This window comes from Leptodactylus fuscus, chromosome 3 (assembly GCF_031893055.1).
Source record: "Leptodactylus fuscus isolate aLepFus1 chromosome 3, aLepFus1.hap2, whole genome shotgun sequence".
NCBI lineage: Eukaryota > Metazoa > Chordata > Amphibia > Anura > Leptodactylidae > Leptodactylus > Leptodactylus fuscus.
Genome location: NC_134267.1, coordinates 130,514,872 through 130,539,560, shown reverse-complemented (window position 1 = coordinate 130,539,560; position 24,689 = coordinate 130,514,872). Strand labels below are relative to the sequence as shown.

The window sequence follows — 24,689 nt, the reverse complement described above, 5'->3', positions numbered from 1 at the left end:
GCAACCCAGCTTTCCGCGGATCCTGAATGGAATACACTGACAGTGTATTCCCGTATACCCGATATATACCCCCGATACCCGTTCCAACGGTGTGCCCCCCCACCTTCACCCCAGAAATACCCTGCAAGTCCCCTAGCAATAGAATTGGGGCTATATACACCCACTATTTTTGCTACTGCCATATAGTGCCATTGTCTCACTGGGAATTCAAAGAATATATTGGGCTTACATATAACTTCAATTCCAGGGAGAAGCTTGTCAGTGTAACGTGGCACTGACGGGCTCAATCACCGCAACCCAGCTTTCCCAGGATCCTGAATGGAACACACTGACAGTGTATTCCCGTATACCCCATATATACACCCCAAATCCCCGTTCCAACGGTGTGCCCCCCCACCTTCACCTCAGAAATACCCTGCAAGTCCCCTAGCAATAGAATTGGGGCTATATACACCCACTATTTTTGCTACTGGTATATAGTGCCATTGTCTGACTGGGAATTCAAAGAATATATTGGGGTTACGTGCACCCACAATTTTTGCTACTGGTATATAGTGCCATTGTCTGACTGGGAATTCAAAGAATATATTGGGGTTACAAATACCCTCATTTCTTGCTACTGCCATATAGTGCCATTGTCTCACTGGGAATTCAAAGAATATATTGGGGTTACGTGCACCCACAATTTTTGCTACTGGTATATAGTGCCATTGTCTGACTGGGAATTCAAAGAATATATTGGGGTTACAAATACCCTCATTTCTTGCTACTGCCATATAGTGCCATTGTCTGACTGGGAATTCAAAGAATATATTGGGGTTACGTGCACCCACAATTTTTGCTACTGGTATATAGTGCCATTGTCTGACTGGGAATTCAAAGAATATATTGGGGTTACAAATACCCTCATTTCTTGCTACTGCCATATAGTGCCATTGTCTCACTGGGAATTCAAAGAATATATTGGGGTTACGTGCACCCACAATTTTTGCTACTGGTAGATAGTGCCATTGTCTCACTGGGAATTCCACAAATAATTTGGGGATTCATTCACCCTACATCTCAGGCTCTTGCCATATTCACCCAGGTTGTCAGTGCTGCACCAGCTCGTTCCCAGACAGCTCGGCCCGAAAAACACGTTACCTATATAGAGGATTTGGACAATGAAGACAACATGTTCTAAATCTAATGTCTGCACCTTCTCCAGAATTAAAATAAAGGCAGCGTTTAACTTTCAAATAGCACTGCACAAAGGAAGAGCTTATCAGCTTGTCTCATGACATGCTACTGAAAAGTGTCATTTGTCTATCTTAATGTAAATATAGTTGTATAAGCTTTTTGGGTTTTAGGCACTGCCAAGTTATTACCACCCGCTCCCTTATAATGATGATGACGCCAAAGTCACTGTGGGTGTTCAGAGCTCACAGCTTTGGTTGACATTTGTCTTGCTCTCTGTCGGTACCAGCTGTCTTTTTGGATACCGTAAAGTTATGTTGACTTTATTAACAGCTATAGAAGCTTTAGCCAGGTTGTGACGGTGTGTAACCCTAACAAACGAAGTGGGATGCACATTAATAGTCAGTCTATGTACGCTAAACGTATCACTGAAGTAATTTTTTTCCCTCTCCCCTAATATAAGAAAGGAACAGACATTAGACCTAGACCGGGGTTCGAGGCTTGTAAAAATCCAGTATTATTTGTTCTTCATGATGTGAAATATGTGTTGAAAAGCAACCCAAGATGAAGTCAGCCATGTGTGCCAGTGTGTTACTTGGCATGCCTTTGCTGGCCCCAACTGTAAGGGTCACTCTCCATTTCCTCCATTTTCCACTCCCCTTTACACCATTTGTGGTGAAGCAATGGGATGCACTGAAGTGCACCCTCTAGCCTCGTGTGGGACAGGGACATCAGATGCCACTCCAACCCCCTCGTCTTCCTCCGCCAGCCAACGGTGCGAAGATAAGAGGAGTGTGCTCTGAATGTTTTCTGCCTAGCAGAGGCTAGTTCTCACTTACGAAAATGGCCCCACTTTGACCTGTATATCAGGCACAATGGTGTAGGTTTCAAAGAAACATGGCACCAACAAGTTGAAAAACGTGGGCCATGCGTGAACCGTGTTTGAGTCTGGCAAGCTCCAGATCTGCTACCAGGTTCCAGCCATTATCACAGGCGCAAAAATGCCAGGCCCCAGGTGTAGCAGGGAAAAAAAAATGCCATCTCAGCCAGGATGGCATCCCTGACCTCGGAGGCACTGTGCTGTCTGTCCCCCAAGCTGATGAGCTTCAGCACCGCCTGCTGACGTCTCCCCACACCAGTGTTTTAGCGTTTGCCGCTAGTAGCTGTGGTGGAGGTTGCAGCGTCGTAGGGTTTCAGTCTACTCCTGCCATGAATTTTGGCCTGGGAGAGGAGATAGGGTACCTCAGTTTGCACCCCGGGACCAGACTCCACCACATTCACCCTGCCTGTCCTTAAAGATAAGCAGCATCCCTGACCACAGGCGCTTGTCCAAGTGTCGGTGGTCAAGTGGACCTTGCAGCAAAGCGCGGAACTAAGGGCCCACCTGATGTTGAGTGACACGTGCTGGTGCAAGGCGGGGACGCCACACCGGGAGAAGTTGAGACGGCTAGGGACGGCATAGTGAGGTGCCACAGTTGCCATCTGGTCCGGGAAGGCGGGAGTTTCAACAAGCCGGAACGCCAACCTCTCCTGGGCCAGCAGTTTAGCGATGTTGGCGTTCTAGGCGTGGGTGGGTGGTTAGCGGTGTATTTCTGCCGGCGCTCCAATGTCTGAGAGATGGTGGGTTGTTGTAAAGAAGCGCCTGATGGTGCCTTTGATGGTGCAGGAGAAGGAGATAAGACAGAAACAGGGGAGGATGAGGGAGAAGTCAACAAAGTGGCGGAGGCAGATGAAGTGATGTCCTGGCTCGTCCTCTGGAGTGCATCGCCAGCACTGTGAGCAGAGGCAGTGGCATGAACGGCGGGCGACGTTTGTCCTGCCGTTGCTGCCTGCCACTGATTCCATTGCTTGGATTCCAAATGACGGTGCATTGAAGTGGTGGACAGGTTGCTCTTCTCATGGCCCCTACTCGATTTCGAGAGGCAAATTGTGTAGACGACACTATATCTGTCCTCGGCGCATTCCTTGAAAAAACTCTACACCTTCAAGAAACGTGCCCTCGATGGGGGAGTTTTTCTGGGCTGGGTACAAAAGGGAACATCTTCGGACATTCCGGGTCTGGCCTGGCTTCGGCAAAGCAGCTGACCTCTGCCTCTGGACATGTCTCTGCCTCTAGCTACCCTTTTTGGTGCTGCACCTGCCTCAACATCCACACTACTTTCCCAGCTTGACATCCGCCTTGTCCAGGTGGGGTCGGTGTCCTCGTCGTCCACCACCTCCTCTTCCAACTCCTGTCTCGCCTCCTCCTCCTGCACAATGCGCATGTCAACTGGCTTCCCTGACAGCAACTGCGTCTCATCGTCGTCGATGAGGGTGGGTTGCTGGTCATCCGCCACCAAATCGACTGGAGATTGAAAGGAGGAGACTCTAGTGTTTGAGCATCTGGACACAGATACTCGTCTGTTAGGTCCGTGGAATCGCGAAATGGAGGGGCAGGTTGCGGTACAGTCAAAGGAAGGGAGAACAGCTCTGGGGAGCAGGGACAGTTGGGGTTATTGTTCTGGGAAGATTGGGAATTTTGGGTGGAAGGAGGACAAGACTGTTGGGTAAGAGGAGGTAGAGGCTGACTGTCTGGTGGACAATGTGCTTTAAGCGTTATCCGACAGCCATTGCAAGACCTGTTCCTGGTTCTCGGGCCTACTAATCTTTGTACCATTCAGCCTAGTTAATGTGGAACTTTTGTGCAAAGCGCAGAACTTAGGGCCCGCCTGATGTTAAGGGACACACGCTGGTACAAGGCTCAACTCACCCTAAGTGCCAAAAACACTGCTGGTGCAAGGCTCTACTCATGCCAAGGGCCTCAATCTCTGCTGGTAGCTCAGCTTAAGGTCCTGTAACTTTGTTTGGAAGGGCTCATGTTAAGGGCTAGAAAAGTGAATTTTGGAAGGTCTTACCACATCACACACACACACACACACACACACACACACACACACACACACACACACACACACACTCACTCAAAATGACAGTTAAGGGTGAGGGCTTTTGGAATTCCCATTGCCTATTCCATTTGTGGTTGTCATGGGGAACGTGATTTAAAGGGGTGGTTGTTACTGTTTGTTGAGCTTAAATTGGGGTTTGTGTCCATCCATTTGGGGAGTAAAGAAGGTTTCCAGGTATTTTCCCACTTTGATAGAGGTTTTTTTGAATGTGGAAAGTGTGTAGTTGTTAGGCAGTGATGTTGGGGTAATAGAGGGTCTTTGGTGTGTTAGATGCCCCCAGACATGCTTCCCCTGCTGTCCCAGTGTCATTCCAGAGGTGTTGGCATCATTTCCTGGGGTGTCATAGTGGACTTGGTGACCCTCCAGACACGGATTTGGGTTTCCCCCTTAACGAGTATCTGTTCCCCATAGACTATAATGGGGTTCGAAACCCGTTTGAACACACGAACATTGAGCGGCTGTTCGAATCGAATTTCGAACCTCGAACATTTTAGTGTTCGCTCATCTCTAATTATTATATGTAGGTCATGCGACCTACATATTAGGGGTCATCGGTATAATCCATATCTGGACCCGTTATGTCAGGAAAAAGGTCTCATCCATGCTAGCCCCTTTGTACTTGCCTTTTTCTGTAGACCCCAGCAGACGCGACATCCCTGCCTCTCCTCTTCCGTGTACTGCCCTAACACATGCACTCTTTTCCTTGTTTCTGCTTTGAGAGCTGTTTCTGCCTCACTGAATTTTACTGTGTATAGTGTACGGACTGTGTTAAATGTAGAGATAATGAGGGTCACATCAAACAGTTTCATCTCTGACATTATAAAATATATACAAACTATATAACACAAAACCATGCCAAAATGTACAAATATGCTTTTGGTGTCATTTAAAAGAGATTTTCTTCTATCATGTGATATTGCAGTACAATCTAAAATTCCAGAGATATCACTGGTTGGGATTAGGATATTTATATGCAGCTGTTTAATATATATGGTATAAATATCCTACTCCCGATTTGTGTTTTCAACCAATGATATCTCTTGAAATAATTTAGATATCGCTGCAGCCTTAATGTTGACTTTTGTACGTTTTAGAACACCTGAGATATTACTAGTGACCCTACATTAATTTTCGCTACATATTTTGATGTGAATGAGCCCTTGTAAAACCTGTACAGAGAAAAATTCTGTGAATCGGTAATGGATTTCAATACAGAAGCAAGGTGAAGAGTGAAAAGAAAAAAAGAAACCAGGATTTCACAGAAAGGAGCAAAAAATTTTTAATATATTTGACACAAAGTACTACCAGAAAATCAAAAGTTGTCCGAAAGTTTAATTCTGTTTTCAGTCTTGGGGCAACCCCTTTGAGGACAGTGTAGACAATGGTGGATTGGTCCTTCACTATTTCTATCCTGAGGTTTTTTTTTTTTTTTTTTTTTCATTGCTGCCAATATATGTAGACTTTTGAAAAATGTCTCAATTTTACTCCTATAAAAGTGAGGCCAGGCTGAGGATGAAAGTATTACATGTGGTGCATTTAGAAGCTTATGCATATATAAATCAAATATTGTATTTAATAAATTTGATTCAAATTGTAGCAACCCAGACTAAAGTAAAACTGACACTGCTAATGATAAATTTCTCCCAATATTTTTTTTTTTCCCTATGTCCTGAAAGCCTTGCTGTAGTTTAATTTCTCAGCTTCTTTCAGGCTTGTCTGTCCGGTTTCTGATCTTCGGCTTCTGAAGTCTTCCACCATGCTTTTCAGTTACAATCTAATTGGTGTGTGTTTGTCATGCTTTTGGAAGCATTTACTTCCAGTAACTAAGGTCTTGGTTTTAGTTCAGTTCTAGGCCACTTTGCAATAGAAGTTTTAATTAGGCTTTGAGTCTAAGCTAAGGTCACTGTGATGGAAGGAACGTGACCTAAAGGGCTGTAATGAGTTTAAAATAAAAAAATAAATTAAAAAATATATATATATGCTCTTCAAACATATAATCCTACATTAAATGCCTTGTTTATTGCATCTACTCTGATCAACCATAAAACCTATTAAAATCCACCAACACCTGAAGTAAATAACATTATTTGTAACAATGGTTCCTATTTAGCAGTGGAATAGTTAAGACAGCAGATGAGCAGTCAGTTCTTAAAATTTGTTTTGGAAGCACAAAAATTAGACTTATACGGATCAAGACCAAATTGTTACGGCCACATGACTGGGTTGGAGAAGCACTGAAGTAGTAGGTCTTTAAGGATGTTCCCAGTATGCACCATAACGTCAGTTGAGTGATGTGCATCCGTCCTTTGTTTTGTGTATATACAAATTTTTTTTGTAATTTATGCATAGTTGTAACTTATGCAAGCCCATATTTCTATATAGGACAATGAATGGGGTTCATTGGATGCCATGCCTATTATTGAACAGCAAGGTTACAAGGCCACGGTGTTCGATTGCAGAGTTCCTACAAAAACAGCCCTATTCTGTATTTAAAATTCAGCTTTCTTGCTCTCTCTGATGCTTCCATATCTCATGATTTAGAAGCTAGTTATTTTCACAGTATATTACAGTTTACATAAACCTTTTCTTTTATCACCTCACTTTTATTATTTTACCAAATCACTATATTAGATTCTTGTTGCATCACTTTTTCTTTCTGCTTTGCCATGGGATCAAAACATGGTTTCTTTTATTTTTCAAAGCCGCCTCTGACGCTTCTGTTCTAGCTAGGGGATATTTTGTCCTATTTAATATTCTTGTAGTTGAAGTATAGATTTTTTTTTTTCTTCCCTCTTTTGCCCCAAATCATGAATGTTTCATAACACAATTGCGTTTTTTTATGATTAAACTTTAAATGCAAAGAATAAATCCGATAATGCCAAAATTCAGTGACTTCCATAATCAGATGCTTCTCCCCATAGAAATTGTATCACAAAACCTTGATCTGTTCCACTGCAATCTTTTTATAAAGATGCACTTTGAGTTATCTTTGCATTTGTAGGCTTGCTGTGTTCTGCTCTTGAAGTTTTTATATAGCAGGTTAGAACAAATATTTTTCTAAGGGCTTTGCTTTCCATTTTTATGTTTGAGCAGCATTGCCAATATATTTAATGGGCCATTCTGTGAAGCTTTAAACTTACTGTTATTGTTTATATGCTAGAGTGTATTGGGTATTAGGGGAATCACAACTGATGTCATCTGGGTCCTACTGTGCTACTTTTCTCTCTTGGTAAAAGGTGTGGACTAAATAGAATTAGCACACTCTTTCTTGCCCTGGTAATTACACATAGAGGACTATGGAGAGCAGTGGAGTAGGGTTCTCCTGTTGACTAATTTATTTTCTCATTTTCTGTGCTAGCAGGTTCTCATCTACAAACAACAGTGGTAAAAGCGTACAGAGTAGCAGTGTGTGGGAGCAGCAATTATTTGATTCTTCTTTCTGTCCCCATCTCATCTTTGTAGACTCATTTGTAGAAGGTAACTCTACCTGAAAAGTGACAAAACATATTTCTGTAATAAGATCTATTGTATAGCTTCATATATGGGCCTGTACTATTCAATTATGAAAAGTTAAGTAGACGTGACTTGGCAATGGTACCAAGGTTTTATTATGACACCAATAATTCCGCTAAATCACATCAACACTCTAACACTTAGGTATGTATACAGCCATATCTAGTGACAATTGGCTAAATACTTGGAACTAAATTGTATTTTTTATATTGTATTGTTATAGATGCTTAGTTCAGACAGTGTATTAAACCATTCTTTTACCCATGCAAAAAGACTAAATAATACAGTATATCTACCCTGTATTTGTGTATCTGCCCTACCCTGCTTAAATATTTAGATAAAATCACTTTCATATAGCTTTTTGTAATGCTTCCATGTTTACTGTATTTACTGGTGGTATTTAATAAAATTTTCTTCTAAAACTTTTGCACAATGATTTTTTTTTTCCTTTTCCTCTTTGCTAGCTGTGCCTGTAAAGCGTTAAAATGAGGTTTGTGTTAAAGCCTACTTTACCAAGTATAGTACATTGCTTAACACCACGTTGTTGCGTTTCCTTAATGAATTCACCAGATCAGTGGAGTTCTTCATCAGGGATAAATATGAAAGAAAGAAATACTATGACAAAAATGCTGCCGCCACTATACATGTAAGTATGCTGAAGAGGAGGTTGATTCTTCTCAGTTTTGACTGGAATATGAGTAAATAAAAATAATTGACCTGTGAGTGGGCAGGTTGGCCTCACTCTATACTTGACCCTGACTGTAGTTGCATCTGTTATGCGTGTGTACCATACACTGGAAATATCTCCAAATATATCCAAGTTCAAGGCCTGGAAGTATGTAATGATATAGCAGCAGAAATCTGTTCTCACTAATAAGCTAAGGCTCTAACTATCCCTTATGCTTTTTTTTTTTTTTTTTTTTACTCTGAAATGCTAAGGTTATAATATACTCCGTTGCAGTGTGCATCCAAAATCACCAGAAAAAAAGTCCCGCAAGGCCAACCCTTTTCATCCAACTGTTCAGTTTAAAAGAGCGGAAACCCAACGGATCCCGTTATAGTCAAAGGGGATCTGTCGGGCTCAGTATGTAACCAGTATTTGTAGTGCTCCACCTATCTGTTATGATCCTCTGATGGACCAGAACATCAGATAGGCCTACACCAGTGTTAATGTAGAGAAAGATGCTTTTAATTGTTGTATACAGTATGCACTAGGTATATCACGATCCGATTCAGGGTTCTGTGTACTTCAGTTTTTGTTTCCAATTGGAGGTTTGGAGAGCATCAACAGGGGTGACAGAGGAATGGGACTCCCCATTCCTCTTTACTATAGAATAGCTTTATTTCTGTGATAATAGAAGTTTGTGTCCGTGTAAAGGTAGAAGACCCTAGTGTAATCCAAATGTAATAACCATTGTCAGTTTGCCTCTGCCTAGCTAGACTGCACTATGTCCTTTCAAGAATACGTAGTCTCATAGCTAATGTGGTTGGATAAAGACACATGTTGATAAAGTTTAATCTATAATCGTATCCTGATGATCCAGTGGAGGGGGAAAAAAAAAGGTTGTTGCCAGTTACCCCATTGTAATAGACACTGACTTCATTTGTCGGGTCAGTGGCAATATGGCTGCTTCCAGGGCTGTAGCCTCCTTTATAAATGACTGACATCCATGTTCAGTCCCAAACCAGGCCTGTCCGCATGGCAATATCTGCTGCTGATTTTAAGGCGAGTAATAAAAATAAGTAAACTTTCTCTTTTTAAACCAGAATCAGTAACACTTTTCAGACTTCACCCAAAATTAGCTCCAATTCCACCTCCACACTCCAGTTAGCTCAACGGCAGCTGGCTCCTCTGTGGAAAACACACCGCTGTGCCGAGACCCTGGCCTCTGCAAGTAACCAGCAGCCATCCACTGGTGATGAAAGATATACGTACTCCTTCGTCACTGCAGTTCCATTTTACTGAGACAGAAGACACAAAGTATTCCATTCTATTTAATTTGTATACAGATGACAAAAGAAATCACAAAATGTAAGGCCTAATTTTCAGAATTACAAGCCATATAACTGAACAGCATACTTCTGCCGGTGCAGGGAATGTGCTGCTTACCACCCGGGAGCCCAGTCTCCTACTCACAGTTCCCTCTGAGGGGTGTCTGTCCTAAGAACTAAATTGTGTCTTTCCGGCTAAGAGCCAGTTTCTCTCAACTAGCTATCCAACACGCTTCCAAGCTTGCAACATCCCAAGCCCATTTTCTTTGAAGACCATATAATCTAGTTTTTATACAAAGTGCTGAGTGTTCTTTCTTCCATGCTAAGTGGGTCACAGATAAGCTTCATTTGTAATAGACATATAACGTGATCATATTTAGCTTGAACTGTGAAAATACTAGCATTGTGTACCAAATGCACCACAAGCTTGCCACTAAAGCTAAATGTAGGAAAGACTTTTATGAAGTTTCACAATGTACAATTTCTCTGATAGACTGGTTGGTGGTCTTAAAGGGATTCTAACATTAAAATGATTTTTTTTTTTTTTTTTGGTCCCTAGCATGTAAGGATAGCTTTAAGAAAGGCTATTCTCCTACCTTCAGATGTAGTCTCCACGCCGCCGTTCGGTAGAAATCCCGGTATTCTTCTGTACGCAAATGAGTTCTATTTTTTGAATTTTGGAATCTGTTACAAGTATTCCATATGTTATGGTCTCAAGTTACAATGGTTTAAACTTTAAAATGGCCATTCAGGAACCAGTTATCGTTGCGAGAGAGCACTGCATATACCTACATCTCATTGATTGGCGGACTGAGTCTGGGTGATTTTCTACTTTTCTTCATTAGGTTTGCCTCCAATTGTAAAATACATCAGGCTAAAGGCAGTGTTGGTAAATCTTTTTTTTTTTTTTTTTTTTTTTTTTTTTTTTTAAATACTGATTTTGCTCCAGTGATCCGGAAGTGTCTCTGTATTCTTTTGAAACTAACGTAGAATGCATAGCCTCTTTGTCCACACAAAAGAGGTTTATCTAAAATTGCATGAGGCACCAAAACCGACTGCACTTATTGCTCGGGATCAGTGGGGCCTAAAGAAAAATATTCTAACTGTGCTGCAATTGGTGGAGCAGCAACTATTAAAAGATGTAATGTGTGTTTATGGGTAATGGGGTTAGGTTGAATGTAAGCAATTTTAAAATGCGGTGACCATTTAGGTTTTGGCACTTGTACAATGTCTGTAAAATCACTTAACACGTTTTAGCCCTTCTCTAGCAGCGTCATCTTCAACGTCTTCTTCTGGCGCAGGCTCGTAACTTCTAGGCCTTGAGCAGGCCACGGGAAAATGGCAGCTAACAATACTCTGCAAGCGGCCATTTTCCTGCATGCGCATTCTGCTCTGCCCGAGGCCTAGAAGTTACGAGCCTGCGCCAGAAGAAGACGTTGAAGATGACGCTGCGAACGAAGAAGGAGGCGTCGCTGGAGACTTTTCTCTGGCAGCTGTGGGGATGCCCCCATCGCTGTCTGAGCGCTGGGGCCCATCCCCATCGCTGCGAGAGAAGTTATTTGCATACCGGTAAAAAAACGGTATTTCTAAGGAATGGAACAGCGGAGACCACGTCTAAAGGTAAGAGACGAATACTATTCCGACGTCTTGTCCACAAAAAAAGGTTTTAGTGGTACAGTCATGGCCAAAAGTTTTGAGAGTGACACAAATATTATATTTTCACATGATCTGCTGCCCTCTGGTTTTTATGTGTGTTTGTCAGATGTTTTTATCACATACAGAAATATAATTGCAATCATATTATGAGTAACAAAAGCTTATATTGACAGAATGAGTTAATGCAGCAAGTCAATATTTGCAGTGTTGACCCTTCTTCTTCAGGACCTCTGCAATTCTCCCTGGCATTCTCTCAATCAACTTCTGGACCAAATTCTGACTGATAGCAGTCCATCCTTGCACAATCAATGCTTGCATTTTGTCAGAATTTGTAGGTTTTTGTTTGTCCACCCGTCTCTTGATGATTGACCACAAGTTCTCAATGGGATTAAGATCTGTGGAGTTTCCAGGCCATGGACCCAAAATCTCTGTTTTGTTCCCTGAGCCATTTAGTTATCACCTTTGCTTTATGGCAAGGTGCACCATCATGCCGGAAAAGGCATTGTTGACCTCCAAACTGCTCTTGGACAGTTGGGAGAAGTTAATCTTGGAGGACATTCTGGTACCATTCTTTATTCATGGCTGTGTTTTTAGGCAAGATTGTGAGAGAGCCGATTCCCTTGGCTGAGAAGCAACCCCACACATAAATGGTTTCAGGCTGCTTTACAGTTGGCATGAGACAAGACTGGTGGTAGCGCTCACCTCGTCTTCTCTGAATAAGCTGTTTTCCAGATGTCCCAAACAATCGAAAAGGGGATTCATCAGAGAAAATGATTTTACCCCAGTCCCCAACAGTCCACTCCCTGTACCTTTTGCAGAATATAACTCTGTCCCTGATGTTTTTTCTGGAGAGAAGTGGCTTCTTTGCTGCCCTCCTTGAGACCAGGCCTTGCTCCAAGAGTCTCCTCCTCACAGTGCATGCAGATGCACTCACACCTGCCTGCTGCCATTCCTGAGCAAGCTCTGCACTGCTGGTAGCCCGATCCCGCAGCTGAAACACTTTTAAGAGATGGTCCTGGCGCTTGCTGGTCTTTATTGGGCGCCCTGGAGCCTTTTTGCTAACAATGGAACCTCTCTTCTTGAAGTTCTTGATGATGCGATAGATTGTTGACTGAGGTGCAATCTTTCTAGCTTCGATACTCTTCCCTGTTAGGCCATTTTTGTGCAGTGCAATGATGACTGCACATGTTTCTTTAGAGATAACCATGGTTAACAGAAGAGAAACAATGATGCCAAGCACCAGCCTCCTTTTAAAGTGTCCAGTGGTGTCATTCTTACTTAATCATGACAGATTGATCTCCAGCCCTATCCTCATCAACACCCACACCTGTGTTAATGGAGCAATCACTGAAACGATGTTAGCTGGTCCTTTTAAGGCAGGGCTACAATGATGTTGAAATGTGTTTTGGGGGATAAAGTTCATTTTCTAGGCAAATATTGACTTTGCAAGTAATTGCTGTTAAGCTGATCACTCTTTATAACATTCTGGAGTATATGCAAATTGCCATTAGAACAACTGAAGCAGTAGACTTTGTAAAAATTAATATTTGTATCATTCTCAAAACTTTTGGCCATGACTGTAGAATCCCTTTAAAGAGGACCTTTCATGTCCTCATGAATGTGGGGTTTTATATACTGCTAGAAAGGAGATTTTCAAAGCATATGCCCCGGTGGTGGAGATATCTGTGCTACTAATTTCGTCACAGATATCTCCCCACTGTCAGAACGGCGTTCCTCATAGCTCAGTGTCATCACTGTGAGGCACGCCTCCCCCGACTGTAACATAGCCTTGCAAGGATGCTGAGCTATGAAGAACGCACGTACGACAGTGGGGAGATATCGATGCTGAAATTAACTGCACTGATATCTTTTGTCCCAGGGCACATTGCGTGAAAGCTGACAGTGTGCTGAACTCAGGGCACGGTCTGCTTTCTAGCGGTATACAAAACTACACATTCATGAAAAATCCTCTTTAACTGTTATTTCTCTAACCCATTTTTTAAGTGATTCAGTGATGCTGAAAAGCTAACTTTTTTTTAACAATTTGACACTTTTTTTTTTTTTTTTTTTTTTTTTGCTTTCAGCCTATTTCTATTTTCTGTATTGTTAAGCCGTTGTACTGTTAAAGTTCTTGTAATGAATGCCAAAGCAGTAGTATATTATTCCCATAGAATAGTCAGCCACTATTCTCTTGAGGTCCTGTTCATATTCCTTAGAGTTTTACTATTCAGTGTCTGAAATACCCAGAAATTAATAGGAAGAATTTTGTTCAAGGCCGTTTTTTGACATCCCGTATATACTCGAGTATAAGCCGACTTTTTCAGCACAGTTTTTATGCTGAAAAAGTCCCTCTCGGCTTAGTGCTACTGCTCTGCGATTGGCTTGTCATGTAGGTCATGTGACCGTGATGTCATCAAAGGTCCTGTAGCCACTAGAATGTAACATCTGCAGATAAGTCAGTGGCCGTTATGTGCAGGGTTCATTGTGTCTTAGAAGATGTCTGTCGTATCGAGGAGAGGAAGCTACAGTAAAGTGACAGTAAAACACACAGATACCTGCTGGGGTTACTATTCCTATTAATGTCAGGTATTTGGGGTTATTAATTTAGTTTGACTAACTCCATGTGCCTCACATTAATAGCAGTTAACCCCATCATGTCCCTCATATTACTCCCTGTATGCCCCATATAAGGGTTACTAATATGTGAGACATATGGAGGTACTAATAAAGGACCTTACTTATGAAGATACCGAATTATTACCTCCATATGTCCCACATATCAGTAACTCTTATGTGAGATGCACAGGGGGTTAATGTGAGGGACATGATGGGGTTAACTGCCATTACGATGATCCCCATGGAGTTACTAAGCTGTAATGCACATGACCAGACTTTTTATCTGCAATGGTGGATTCTACCATCGGCTTATACTAGAGTATATACGGTATTTGGTTTCAGATGGCAGATACTTATTTAGTGTTCCCAAGTACCCAATCACCTCTCTACTTCCCAGATATCTCCTGTATTCTATATGTTATATGACCATAAATAAAAAGTTAGGTTTAGCTAAAAGGCTCTCATGTTTTAATATACTTTAGAAACATTTTTTTTTAATTTCTCAGCATCTAAACATCGTAAAAACCCATAAAAGCCCAACATGTCACTGTACAGCTTAACAAAAGACAGAACACTTTTTTTTATGAATATATCATTCATATGAATAAGTCTATGGGGTCCATGGGTAATCACCCACATATTTTCTTTTAATAAATGAGAATCACACATACCGTATGTATGTATGTACCTGTCTGTCTGCATACCTTGCATCAGCCCTCACGGTTTGGTGTTTTTTTTTTTGTTATACCCTCCTGTCTTCCTTCTCCTCCTTTCATATAAATGAAGAATGCGTACATATATATATATATATATATATATATATATATATATATATATATATGTATATATATATGTATATATATATATCTTTGCCCTACTGTGTAACATACATTTCCCCTGACATGTTCAGAATACATCTTTCAGCCTTAAATGATTTGGGTTGATTAATATGTATAAACCTGACCTGCTTTGAAGTTACCGAGCGTTGTTGACTAGATGAGACAGTTGCTCCTTTGGGATATGAAGACTTTTTTTTTTTTTTTTTTTTTTCCCAATAAATATATAATATATAGATTCTAGTGAATAGCAAGGTGGCTTGCATATGAATCTAGGCCTTGTAGGTTTGTATAGATTTTCTGATGCATTACTCTGTAATCATATTTATTCTATATATACAAACAAAATGTGTACAATACTGTACAAATCTCTGAAACTAATTGTGTTTTCCAGTTAAAATGGCCATATCGTATACATTTCCCATTTTTCAGTTCAGTCTTACTTTTTTGCCCTGATTATAAACCATCAGCTTACCACCCTAGTTCAATACCTGTAATATTAGCCAAAGAGGAGTACAGTGGCCTTAAAGGGGTATTTCCATGACGCTTGTTCACTAACCTGCAGGCTGTTGTGCTCTCTTCACTTCCTGCTTTTCTCGGCACATAGGTGGGCGGGCTTTCACTTGCACGGGATTGGTTGTAAATCAATTACCACAGTATGAAGCTGATTTAGCAGAGCTGGATTTGAGTCAGTTTGCATTACATACAGAAGTAACGGACTCCCTATCTCAGCCCTTATCAGCCAAATTCAATTAAACCGCCTGATAAGAGCTCAGAAATCCCGGAGCTCTCACCTCCCCTATCTGAGACGCTCTGCTACTTAAAAGACATAAACAGCTCAGAGCTGCTCCAGCTCCTCCCTCCCCCTCTGAGAGCAGGCAGCTAAATTATTTAACAAATGAACAGATAATCCCAAGGGCCATAGAAACAGAGTGTAAACAATGAAGTGAATAAATTAAGATAGCGGCCAAACAAAGCAGTTTTGATAAAGCAATGTATTTAGGAAAAGTCTTAAATACGCATAAACTAGCAGTATAGATTGGATCCTTGTGATGGGACAACCCCTTTAAGGGTAAGCAAGAGGCGCAGATGGTAACAGTGCAAGGTGTGGGTCAAAATTCCTCTAATGTAAGTTTTCTGCTTTCTTATATGTTATATTTCAAGGGATTTATGTGACTTAGCCAGCACGGCCAGTTTTGGAAATTGCATGCTTCATGATGTAGATTTTATAATTTTTTTTTTTTTTTTTTTTTTTTTTTTTTTTTTTGTGCCTCTAAAATTTCTTGATGGATTTAAAATTACTATAAAAAACCTCCTTCCGCTTAAATCCACCTTTCAATTAACCTGCGTCTAGTCTGGGCCGTCCAGTGATTACGGGGAGACGGTGCGCGGCACTAAACGCCTATGGTTGTAATGAGTCTCCTGAGGGGTGTTATAATTGTATGACTGGGAGTTTGTTCTGATTACTAAATGGAGTTATGATTATACTGCTGCGAGCCTCTCATATAGAGAATACCCGGTGCTTGATTTGCACGGCGCAAGTGGAGTCTTGTGGACACATATTCACTTAGTTGCGATGGATGGACTATTTTGTGTATTTTGGGGTTTTTGGAAATGCTGCAAACCCTGCAGTTAAAACAGTAGGTATACAATTATGTAGTGATTTTAATGAGACTATCTTATAGCACTTTTGTATCATTTTATAAACCTGCTGCTAAGCAGAAAATGTATTTCACAGTTGTATGAAGAAACTTAATTGGGTTTGAAACCTGCAAAGCACAAACAGCAGACTAAAGCTCAGCAGCGTGTTACAGCAGTACATACTTTATAGTGCTTTCAGTATTTCCTCTGCCTTAAAGGGGTTTCCAGGTTGACAAAACCATGGCTTTTTTTTCTGTTGTCATGGAGACCATTCGCAAAATTGTTTTCGTTATTTAGAATACAGCATGGCAATACGTGTTTGGTTGCCAAAATTACGGTTTTCAAGAGTAGTACTTTAAGTTGTCATTTGTAAAACGCCTCAAGAAAGCGGCTTGTGAGACATTAAGAGGGTGGTGCAGGCCTCAAACTAGTATTTTCCAGTATCCTTTGGCTGCGTTCACACTGAATGTTTTAACTCAGGAATTTGACTCAAATTCCTCCTCCAAAAAACGCCTCACCAATACAGTCCTATGGTGAGGCGTTTTTAGGAGGAGGAATTTGAGTCCGTTTCCTGACCAAATTCCTCAGCCAAAACACTCGGTGTGAACGCAGCGGGTCGCCAGTACATCACGAAATGGGCAGAAGTGATCAGCTGCATTCATTGCTTACCACTCTGCTCCATTTTACCTCCGGTGGGGTTGTTGTGATGTCAGCATTCAGCATCTGGAACAGAGAGGAAGCATGGAATATAGTGGGGAGTACTGAAGGCTCCCGGGGATGCTGGTAACTTCAGCGAGTGCGTCTGTCAGTACTGATAGAAGAGCTCATTGTACTTGTAAAGTAAGCATGGCGCTCGTGGCACTGTTTGAGCATTTATACTTGTCGATAACCTCAGACATGCCAACAGGGCATACTAAAAACTGACGGTATGAGCCTTCTCAAATAATCTTGGTGTAATGGTAAAGGTGTAGGGGAAAAGTCAGCTCTGGTAAATACCTTCTTTTCTACTATATTTACACAGGAAATCACCAGGTTTAGATAGCATACACCCCCTAGTTCTGAGGCAGTTATACACGGTGATGGACCGTTATGTCTATTTTAAAGTATAAGGAAAATGTTCGTTGTTGTACCGTGTTATCCAGTGGGTTGGAAATATTAAAAAAAAAAAAAAAAGAAAACTTGATAATCTTCAGTAGTTGATACCTTTTTAATGGCTAACTCATAATGCTGACAAATGGCTGACGTTTCGGAACGCTAGGCTCTTTTATCAAAGTAAATTTAAAAACATTTCTGAAGGATGCATATATATATATCTATATACAGAGCAGGCACAAAGGGTGTTAGAATTCAGGAGGGGGGGGTTGTTAGTAATTGGTAGAGACAATGTAAACACTTACAGGTCCTTATCAGTTCACACGTTACTGTAAAAAGACATGAAACTCTGTGACGCATTAAGTCCACACTCGAGTGTTAGAAGCAGTGTCATGAATTTATACTCATGTATGCGTCTACTGAAGATTATCAAGTTTTCTTGTTTTTTTTTTTTTTTTTTTTTAGAATATTTTAAAGGAATTTTCTGTGCACAAAATATATTTTTAAAAAGGTCTGTTAGTAGTAGTGATTTGTTAATAAGTGCCCCCAAATACAAATATCAGTCATTTTGGGTGATATTTGGGTTTTCTGGGAGGTCCTGCTATGCTCAGCATTTTACGTCTGCATCTTCCTGTTCTATACATTTGCTACAACTCCCATGATTCCTTGGGCTGCACTAAGAGCTGTTACTCACTCCCGCTCCTTCTTGTTCACTCACTTTCCTGTTACCCTAGCTAGCCTGCTTGGACAGTTGTATCATAGTCAGTATACACAAAACATATACAGCCCTTTTAAGACACTTTCATGATCACAGGGGAATTCAATCTACTATTAAAAACAGTTGACATTCACTCACTTGGCAGAACTTGTTTGTATAAACTCGCTACTTGGGTCACAAATTTGTCCGTGATGGCTGGTGGTGCCTGCTAACACTGGCAAGGTTCGGCCAAGAGATATACACAAGAGCAGAGCCTGAAAGCAGAGACAACTTTTGGACAGGCCCTGGCTCTGTGACTTTAAAGAGGACCTTTCACCATTTTGCACACAGGCAGTTCTATATACTGCCGGAAAGCTGACAGTGCGCTGAGTTCAGCGCACTGTCGGCTTTCCCGTTCTGGGCCCAGTGTGAAGAGCTTACGGTCCCGGTACCGTAGCTCTTCTATGGTCAGAAGGGAGTTTCTGACAGTTAGCCAGAGACGTCCTTCTTCACAGCACAGCCTATCGCGCTGTACTGTGAGAGCCGGGAGGAACGCCCCCTCCCTCCCTGATAATGCTCGTCTATGAACGAGTACTGCGAGCAGAGGGAGGGGGGACGTTCCTCCCGGCTCTCACAGCACAGCGCGATTGGCTGTGCTGTGAAGAAGGACGTCTCTGGCTGACTGTCAGAAACGCCCTTCTGACCATAGAAGAGCTACAGTACCGGACCGTAAGCTCTTCACACCGGGCACAGATCGGGAAAGCCGACAGTGTGCTGAACTCAGCGCACTGTCAGCTTTCCGGCAGTATATAGAACTGCCTGTGGGCAAAATGGTGAAAGGTCCTCTTTAAATATCTGGAACAGTGAGCTCTGTTCTCTGTACATCCTGAACAACACCTTTTAACCTCTTCCCGACATCTACCGTACTAGTATGGCAGATGCTGGGTGTTTTATACAGTAGACACCAAGTGATAATGCCCACAGTCAGTGTCTGCACCGACTGCGGGCGTTAACCCCTCTGGCGCCTCGGTCAAAGCTGACTGAGGAGCCATTTTCCCAGCGGCGCATGAGTGCCGCTGGGAAAATGGACTTAAATACTGCGAAACATATACATGTTAGGTATCCCTATGTCTGAAACTGCCCACTCTACAAATCTATAAAGATATTTTTCCCGTACGGTAAACGCCGTAGCGCGCGGGGGGGGGGGATCAAGTGCCAAACTGCCATTTTTTCACTGTTTTGCCTCTGATATAAATTTGAATAAAAAGTCATCAAAGCAATAGCAATTCCCCAAAATGGTAGAACTGAAAAGTACACCCAGCCCCGCAAAAAAGGATGCCCTATGCATCCCCGTACACAGTAGTATAAAAAAGTTACGGTGTCAGAATATGGTGACTTTTTTAGAAAAAAAATACATTTTGGCAGTTTTGGATTTTCGTTAAGGGGTTACAATGTAACTAAAACCATATCAATTTGGTATTCCTGGAATTGTACCAAAACCTAAAATATAGGTGACATGTCATTTTGGCTGCACAGTGAACACCATAAAAACGAAGGCTGTAAGAAAGTCGCACAAACATTATACAGAATAATTAATGGCGGCATCATGAAGAAAAATTTGTCTCACAAACATTAAGACCTCGTATGGCTCAGAGAGCAGGAAAATAAACAACTTATGGGGTTTGGAAAGGAAGGGGGGGGGGGGGATCTGGAGTGAAACAAAAAATGGCTGCGGCATAAAGGGGTTAAACCCTGTAATGACAGGATCTGTTCAAACAGGAATTGGTGAAATTATGTAACTCTCCTCCACATGATGTGGTGATGTTTGATGCTTGTATAAGTTCAATGGGGCCTGGGTGCCTTTCTTGAATGTAAGAATAGGTTCTAGGGACTAGAAATAGAGAGAGGATGGTGATCGAGGGACTCAGTCCAGTTGTTATATTTGGAGTTGAGGATTTTATTTTTTCTTCTTCTCTGGGGCAATTGTCATGAGCCTTGTAGGTTTTTTGAGCCTCTCTGAATCAACTTGATAGGTTTATAAGATGTACTTGTGTCTTTATCCAACCTCATCTACTTTTTTTATTCTATACTTTCATGAAGAGTGATGCTTCCTATTTTCTATGTTCAGCCTCTTACTGACTGTTGTGCGTTGCAGCCTCTCAAGTGTTTTTCTAAAGTGCAGTTGATGAATATGTGACCTGACTAGTCCTCTTATATGCTCGATTGATATGTAGTTTTGTAGCAAATTTTCAGGTTTTTTATTTTCATTGATTTACATTCTTGTTCATTCTAGATTTAGTAGTCCGCTAGGTGGTCGATCTTCAAAGTTGAGTTGTCTGTATATATTCAAGCTAGTCATTGAAGATAATGGGGTGTATTTATTATGCTCTGTGCGCAAAAAAAAAAACTGTTTTCTCTGCCACCCTTGCCACTTTTGGAATAGTGGAATGACAAGGGTGTGCAGTGGGTGAAGCCATCGACTTCTCCAAAACTTACTATCATTTATGGCAAAAATCTGTTGTAAATGATGCAGGAAAACTAATCCAGCTAAGACATGGCATATATTTCCCTCCACGTACATAGCCTGACAGTCATATGAGGCACATACCCTGTTCAGCATTGGGGTTCTGTATTTGACTTGCAAACATTTATCACTTCACTTTCTGCAACATAAAATTTACAGAGGGTACAAATGGGGAAAGGAATTCCTTTATCCTGCACATCACTGGGCCAGTGTATGGTGGGAAAATCACCTAGCTCAGGGGTAGGGAACCTCGGCTCTCCAGCGGTTACAAAACTACAACTCCCAGTATGCATACTTGCTCTGCTATTCTTGGAACTCTGATGGAAGTGAATGGAGCATGATGGGAGTTGTAGTTTCACAGCAGCTTGAGAGCCCAAGGTTCCCTAACCCTGACTTAGCTGCTTCCCTATTAGGCTGTTGTACTGTTGACCAGTTGTTTCTTGTTATGCTTTTCATTTCATTATTGACAACAGCATGATGGTATATTTAAGTTTCTGGGCACTTTCAGATACTGAGCTATTCCATGTTAAGTGGCTGGGGTTTACGGTCCCAAACCACTGTAACATACCACCACATGTTTCCAGTATCTGCAGTAGAGGCCCCCATTCACAGAAAAATTGGCATGCATTTGCATAGTGTTCAGTGACGCTAAGGACAGTATACATTGCTTCAGTACTCAAAGTGCAACAAATTTGAGTCAAGTTTATGGGTAGACACCTCTGTATTCCCCTTATAAATGCATTATTCCAGAATGAGTGAAGTCCCATGAGTAAATCAATTGAGGGAAATTGAGCTGCATCAAATAGCCCTGACCATTTTATAAGCCTGATCATGTGTAGTAAGTAACTTTTTTCTCACTTACTAGTTCATATTCTTATGTTTTAGTATATGTGACTTGGGTGAATTTCTATAAACTAACTTATAAAGAATGAATTTCGAGAACCCTAGTAAAGTATTTATTTCCTGCTGTACTAATATTGTTTTTTTCACCTAGGATATGTCTTAACCTGAGTTCAGTGGCTTTCCATTTTCAAAGTTGGCTTATTGACATTGTAGGGTAGCACGGAGATGTCAGGTTTACTACAGAGGAGATTTAGTGCTCCGCGTGAGAACATTTCTCTGTTGCATTTTGAGCAGGGAAGGAGCATGGGGGATAATGGTTCCATTAAAGTGATCAACAGCACATGCAGAAATCACAAAGAAAGAATGCTTTTAGATGAAACCTATTTTTGTGTGTAAATGGGTTCTGCTTCCTACGTTATCATTCCACCTAATACCTCTGGGTAATTCACAAAGAACAGTGTCTGAAATGAGGTTATGCACTCTGCTAGTACAGGGGAAAAGGCTTCTCCATTGATTTCTCATTTTAGCAACTGTTCATGTTAAGCTCATGTGTATGAGATCAGGTCGCTGCTCACTGCTCTGTCAGATAAACACAAGAAATACTCAGTCCATAGATCCATCATTAAAAGCCACACAGGCTGATAACTGCAGACTTCTGAGCGTATTAATGGTAATGTAGCGAAGGCTCTTCATGTCCTCCTTCATTACTCACAAATACCTTACGTAAGTATGTTTCCATCACTATAGGAAATGCGCATAGGCTTACAAACAAGCAGCACCAACTGTTTCATCCATGTTATTTGTAGAAAACAAATAAAAAGTAGAGCCTGTAGCATGAATGCTCTATAAAGCTCAAGAACTTATGTGCCTAAATTATAGATTGAAATGTTGACATTTTATATAGTTACTAGCAGGAGGACCCGGCTTTGCATGGGTATATTTCTTTGTTTGTGTAGTGGCCCCATAAGAATTCGTTGATTGCTATGGAAACCTGGTGTAAAGCTGTGTGTATGTGAAGACTGAAGAACCTGCAAGTTTCCATTGGTCCATAAGCATCATGTGATCATGTTCATCTCAGTTTGGATATCCGTGAAAAACCTTGCAATCGGTTCTAGGGAAACTTGAAGTAAAGCTGTGTGTATATATAACCTTGAGTAACAGTGTCATCCACAGCGCTTTGCCCCTTTAAAGCTGACCTACAGCAGTGAAGAAAAATGGCTGGGTTGTTATGGAAACCTGGAGTAAAGCTCTGATGTGTGTGCTGACCTTTGTATCTAGTCCTCTGTGTGGTACTGTGCTGAGCGGTGTATTGAATCCTATGATGTGTGATACTGTATTCTGAGCTGTGTATCTAATCTCCTGATGTGTGATGGTGTGTGCTGAGCTATGTATCTAATGCTCTGATGTGTGATACTGTGTGCTGAGTATCTAATCCTCTGTGTGATGGTGTATGCTGAACTGTGTATCTAATCCTCTGAGTGTCTCAGGTTGGATATCAGTGTTGGATAGGGAAAAAAGAAGAGGCACCGAGCTGACCCTAGTGTAGTACTTCAAAAAACAGTCACAGTCCAAATGTAAGCAAAAGGTGGCTGCTCACCTGATGGGCAGCAGCTGAAGAAAACGTCCAGAAGATGTCAGGAAGACAACAACAAAGTGGACCAACCCCCTCGGAAGGAAAGGCAGAAATCAGCGCTCGCCCAAGTGGGTATGATAAAGAACATTATGCGCACGACGCGTTTCGAGCCATTCCGGCTCTTTTTCAAGTGCACATAAATAACCTTTAGGGCTAGTTCACACAGGGCTAAAGGGGCGGAATCCACGTCATAATCTGCTCCTTTCAATGGTGGACTATGGAGACCACTAGCTTTCTTTTTTCCGCTATCGGCAGCTGCCGATAGCGGGAAAAAAAGAAGCGAGCTGCCCTTTCTTCAGGCGGAAGCCGCAACGTGCTGAGCCACGGCTTCCGCCTAGTGGCAGCACCCTCCGATGTCAGCTCATTCATTTGAGCCGGCTGTGGAGGGGAAAGCCGTGACCGTGATGATCGTGGCAGGCGGGTTTTGAGCCGAGAGTGACAGCGTGTTGCCTGTCACGTTGCTAAATAGATTTAGAAAAAGCCCAGGAAGGTGCAAAGGCACTTGACTCACGGCTGGGGGGAGATTTGCAAATGCTCCTGGTCTCCGTATACTCATCAGTGTTTGATACACCTGGTTAATGCTGTGTCCATGTGGAGTGACCATGTGCATGGCAGTGGGAATATGAATGAAAAGACTTGCAGTCTTGTATTGGGTAATGCAGGTCAGGGAATACTGTATCTCAGGAGCAATACGTCCTAGAGAGCTGAGACCCTGTCTAAAACCTTCCTGGATGCACAATGTATGTGTGTGCTAAATTTGGTGAGGATTGGTTGAGTCATTTGGCGGCACATAAAGAATAGACAGACTATTGCGTGTATATGTGTGTGTGTATATGTATATATATATTTATTATATTACACCGTATATACTCGAACCGAATATAAGCCAAAGGCCCCTAATTTTACCACAAAAAAAAAAAACTGGTAAAATTTATTGCCTCGAGTATAAGCCGAGGGGGGGAAATGCAGCAGCTGCTGGAAAATTTTAAAAATTAAAATGGTCGGTGTTTTTGGGTGTAGTAGTTGCTGGGGAAGGGGAAGGGGGTGTTTTGATTGTCTGTCTGCCCCTTCCCTGAGCTTGAGGACTGTTTTTTTTTTTTTTTCCCCCCACTTGGAATTCAGCCTGGCTGAATATAGAGTATCTGCAGTGCTCCTATTAACCCCTTCCTGATGGAACAGGAGCACTGCAGATACCCTATATTCAGTAGATCAGGCACTTTCAGACACAGAATACATAATGTGTATGTGTTTCACAGTCATGTTCTACTTTTATATGTATTCTAGGGAAAGGAGGGATTTAGAACTTTTATTTACTATATATATATATATATATATATATATATATATATTAAAGCTTCTTATTTTTTCACTATTTTATGGGAGATTCTATACATTACTATTATGGCTATTATGGCTTTTTTTTTTTGCTCGACTCGAGTATAAGCCGAGGGGGGCTTTTTCGGCACAAAAAGCGGCTGAAAAATTCGGCTTATACTCGAGTATATACAGTGTGTGTATGTATATG

General features: G+C 41.6%; 1 protein-coding gene across 2 annotated transcripts in view; it reads left to right on the top strand.

Moving 5' to 3' along the window:
• SMAP1 (small ArfGAP 1) overlaps positions 1-24,689 on the top strand; it is a 151,994-nt gene that overhangs the window by 44,472 nt on the left and 82,833 nt on the right. For both annotated transcript variants that reach the window (XM_075268358.1, XM_075268359.1), the window contains exon 4: positions 8,205-8,280. In XM_075268358.1, the coding sequence (XP_075124459.1) occupies positions 8,205-8,280 (76 nt within the window). The remainder of the gene's footprint in view (positions 1-8,204; positions 8,281-24,689) is intronic.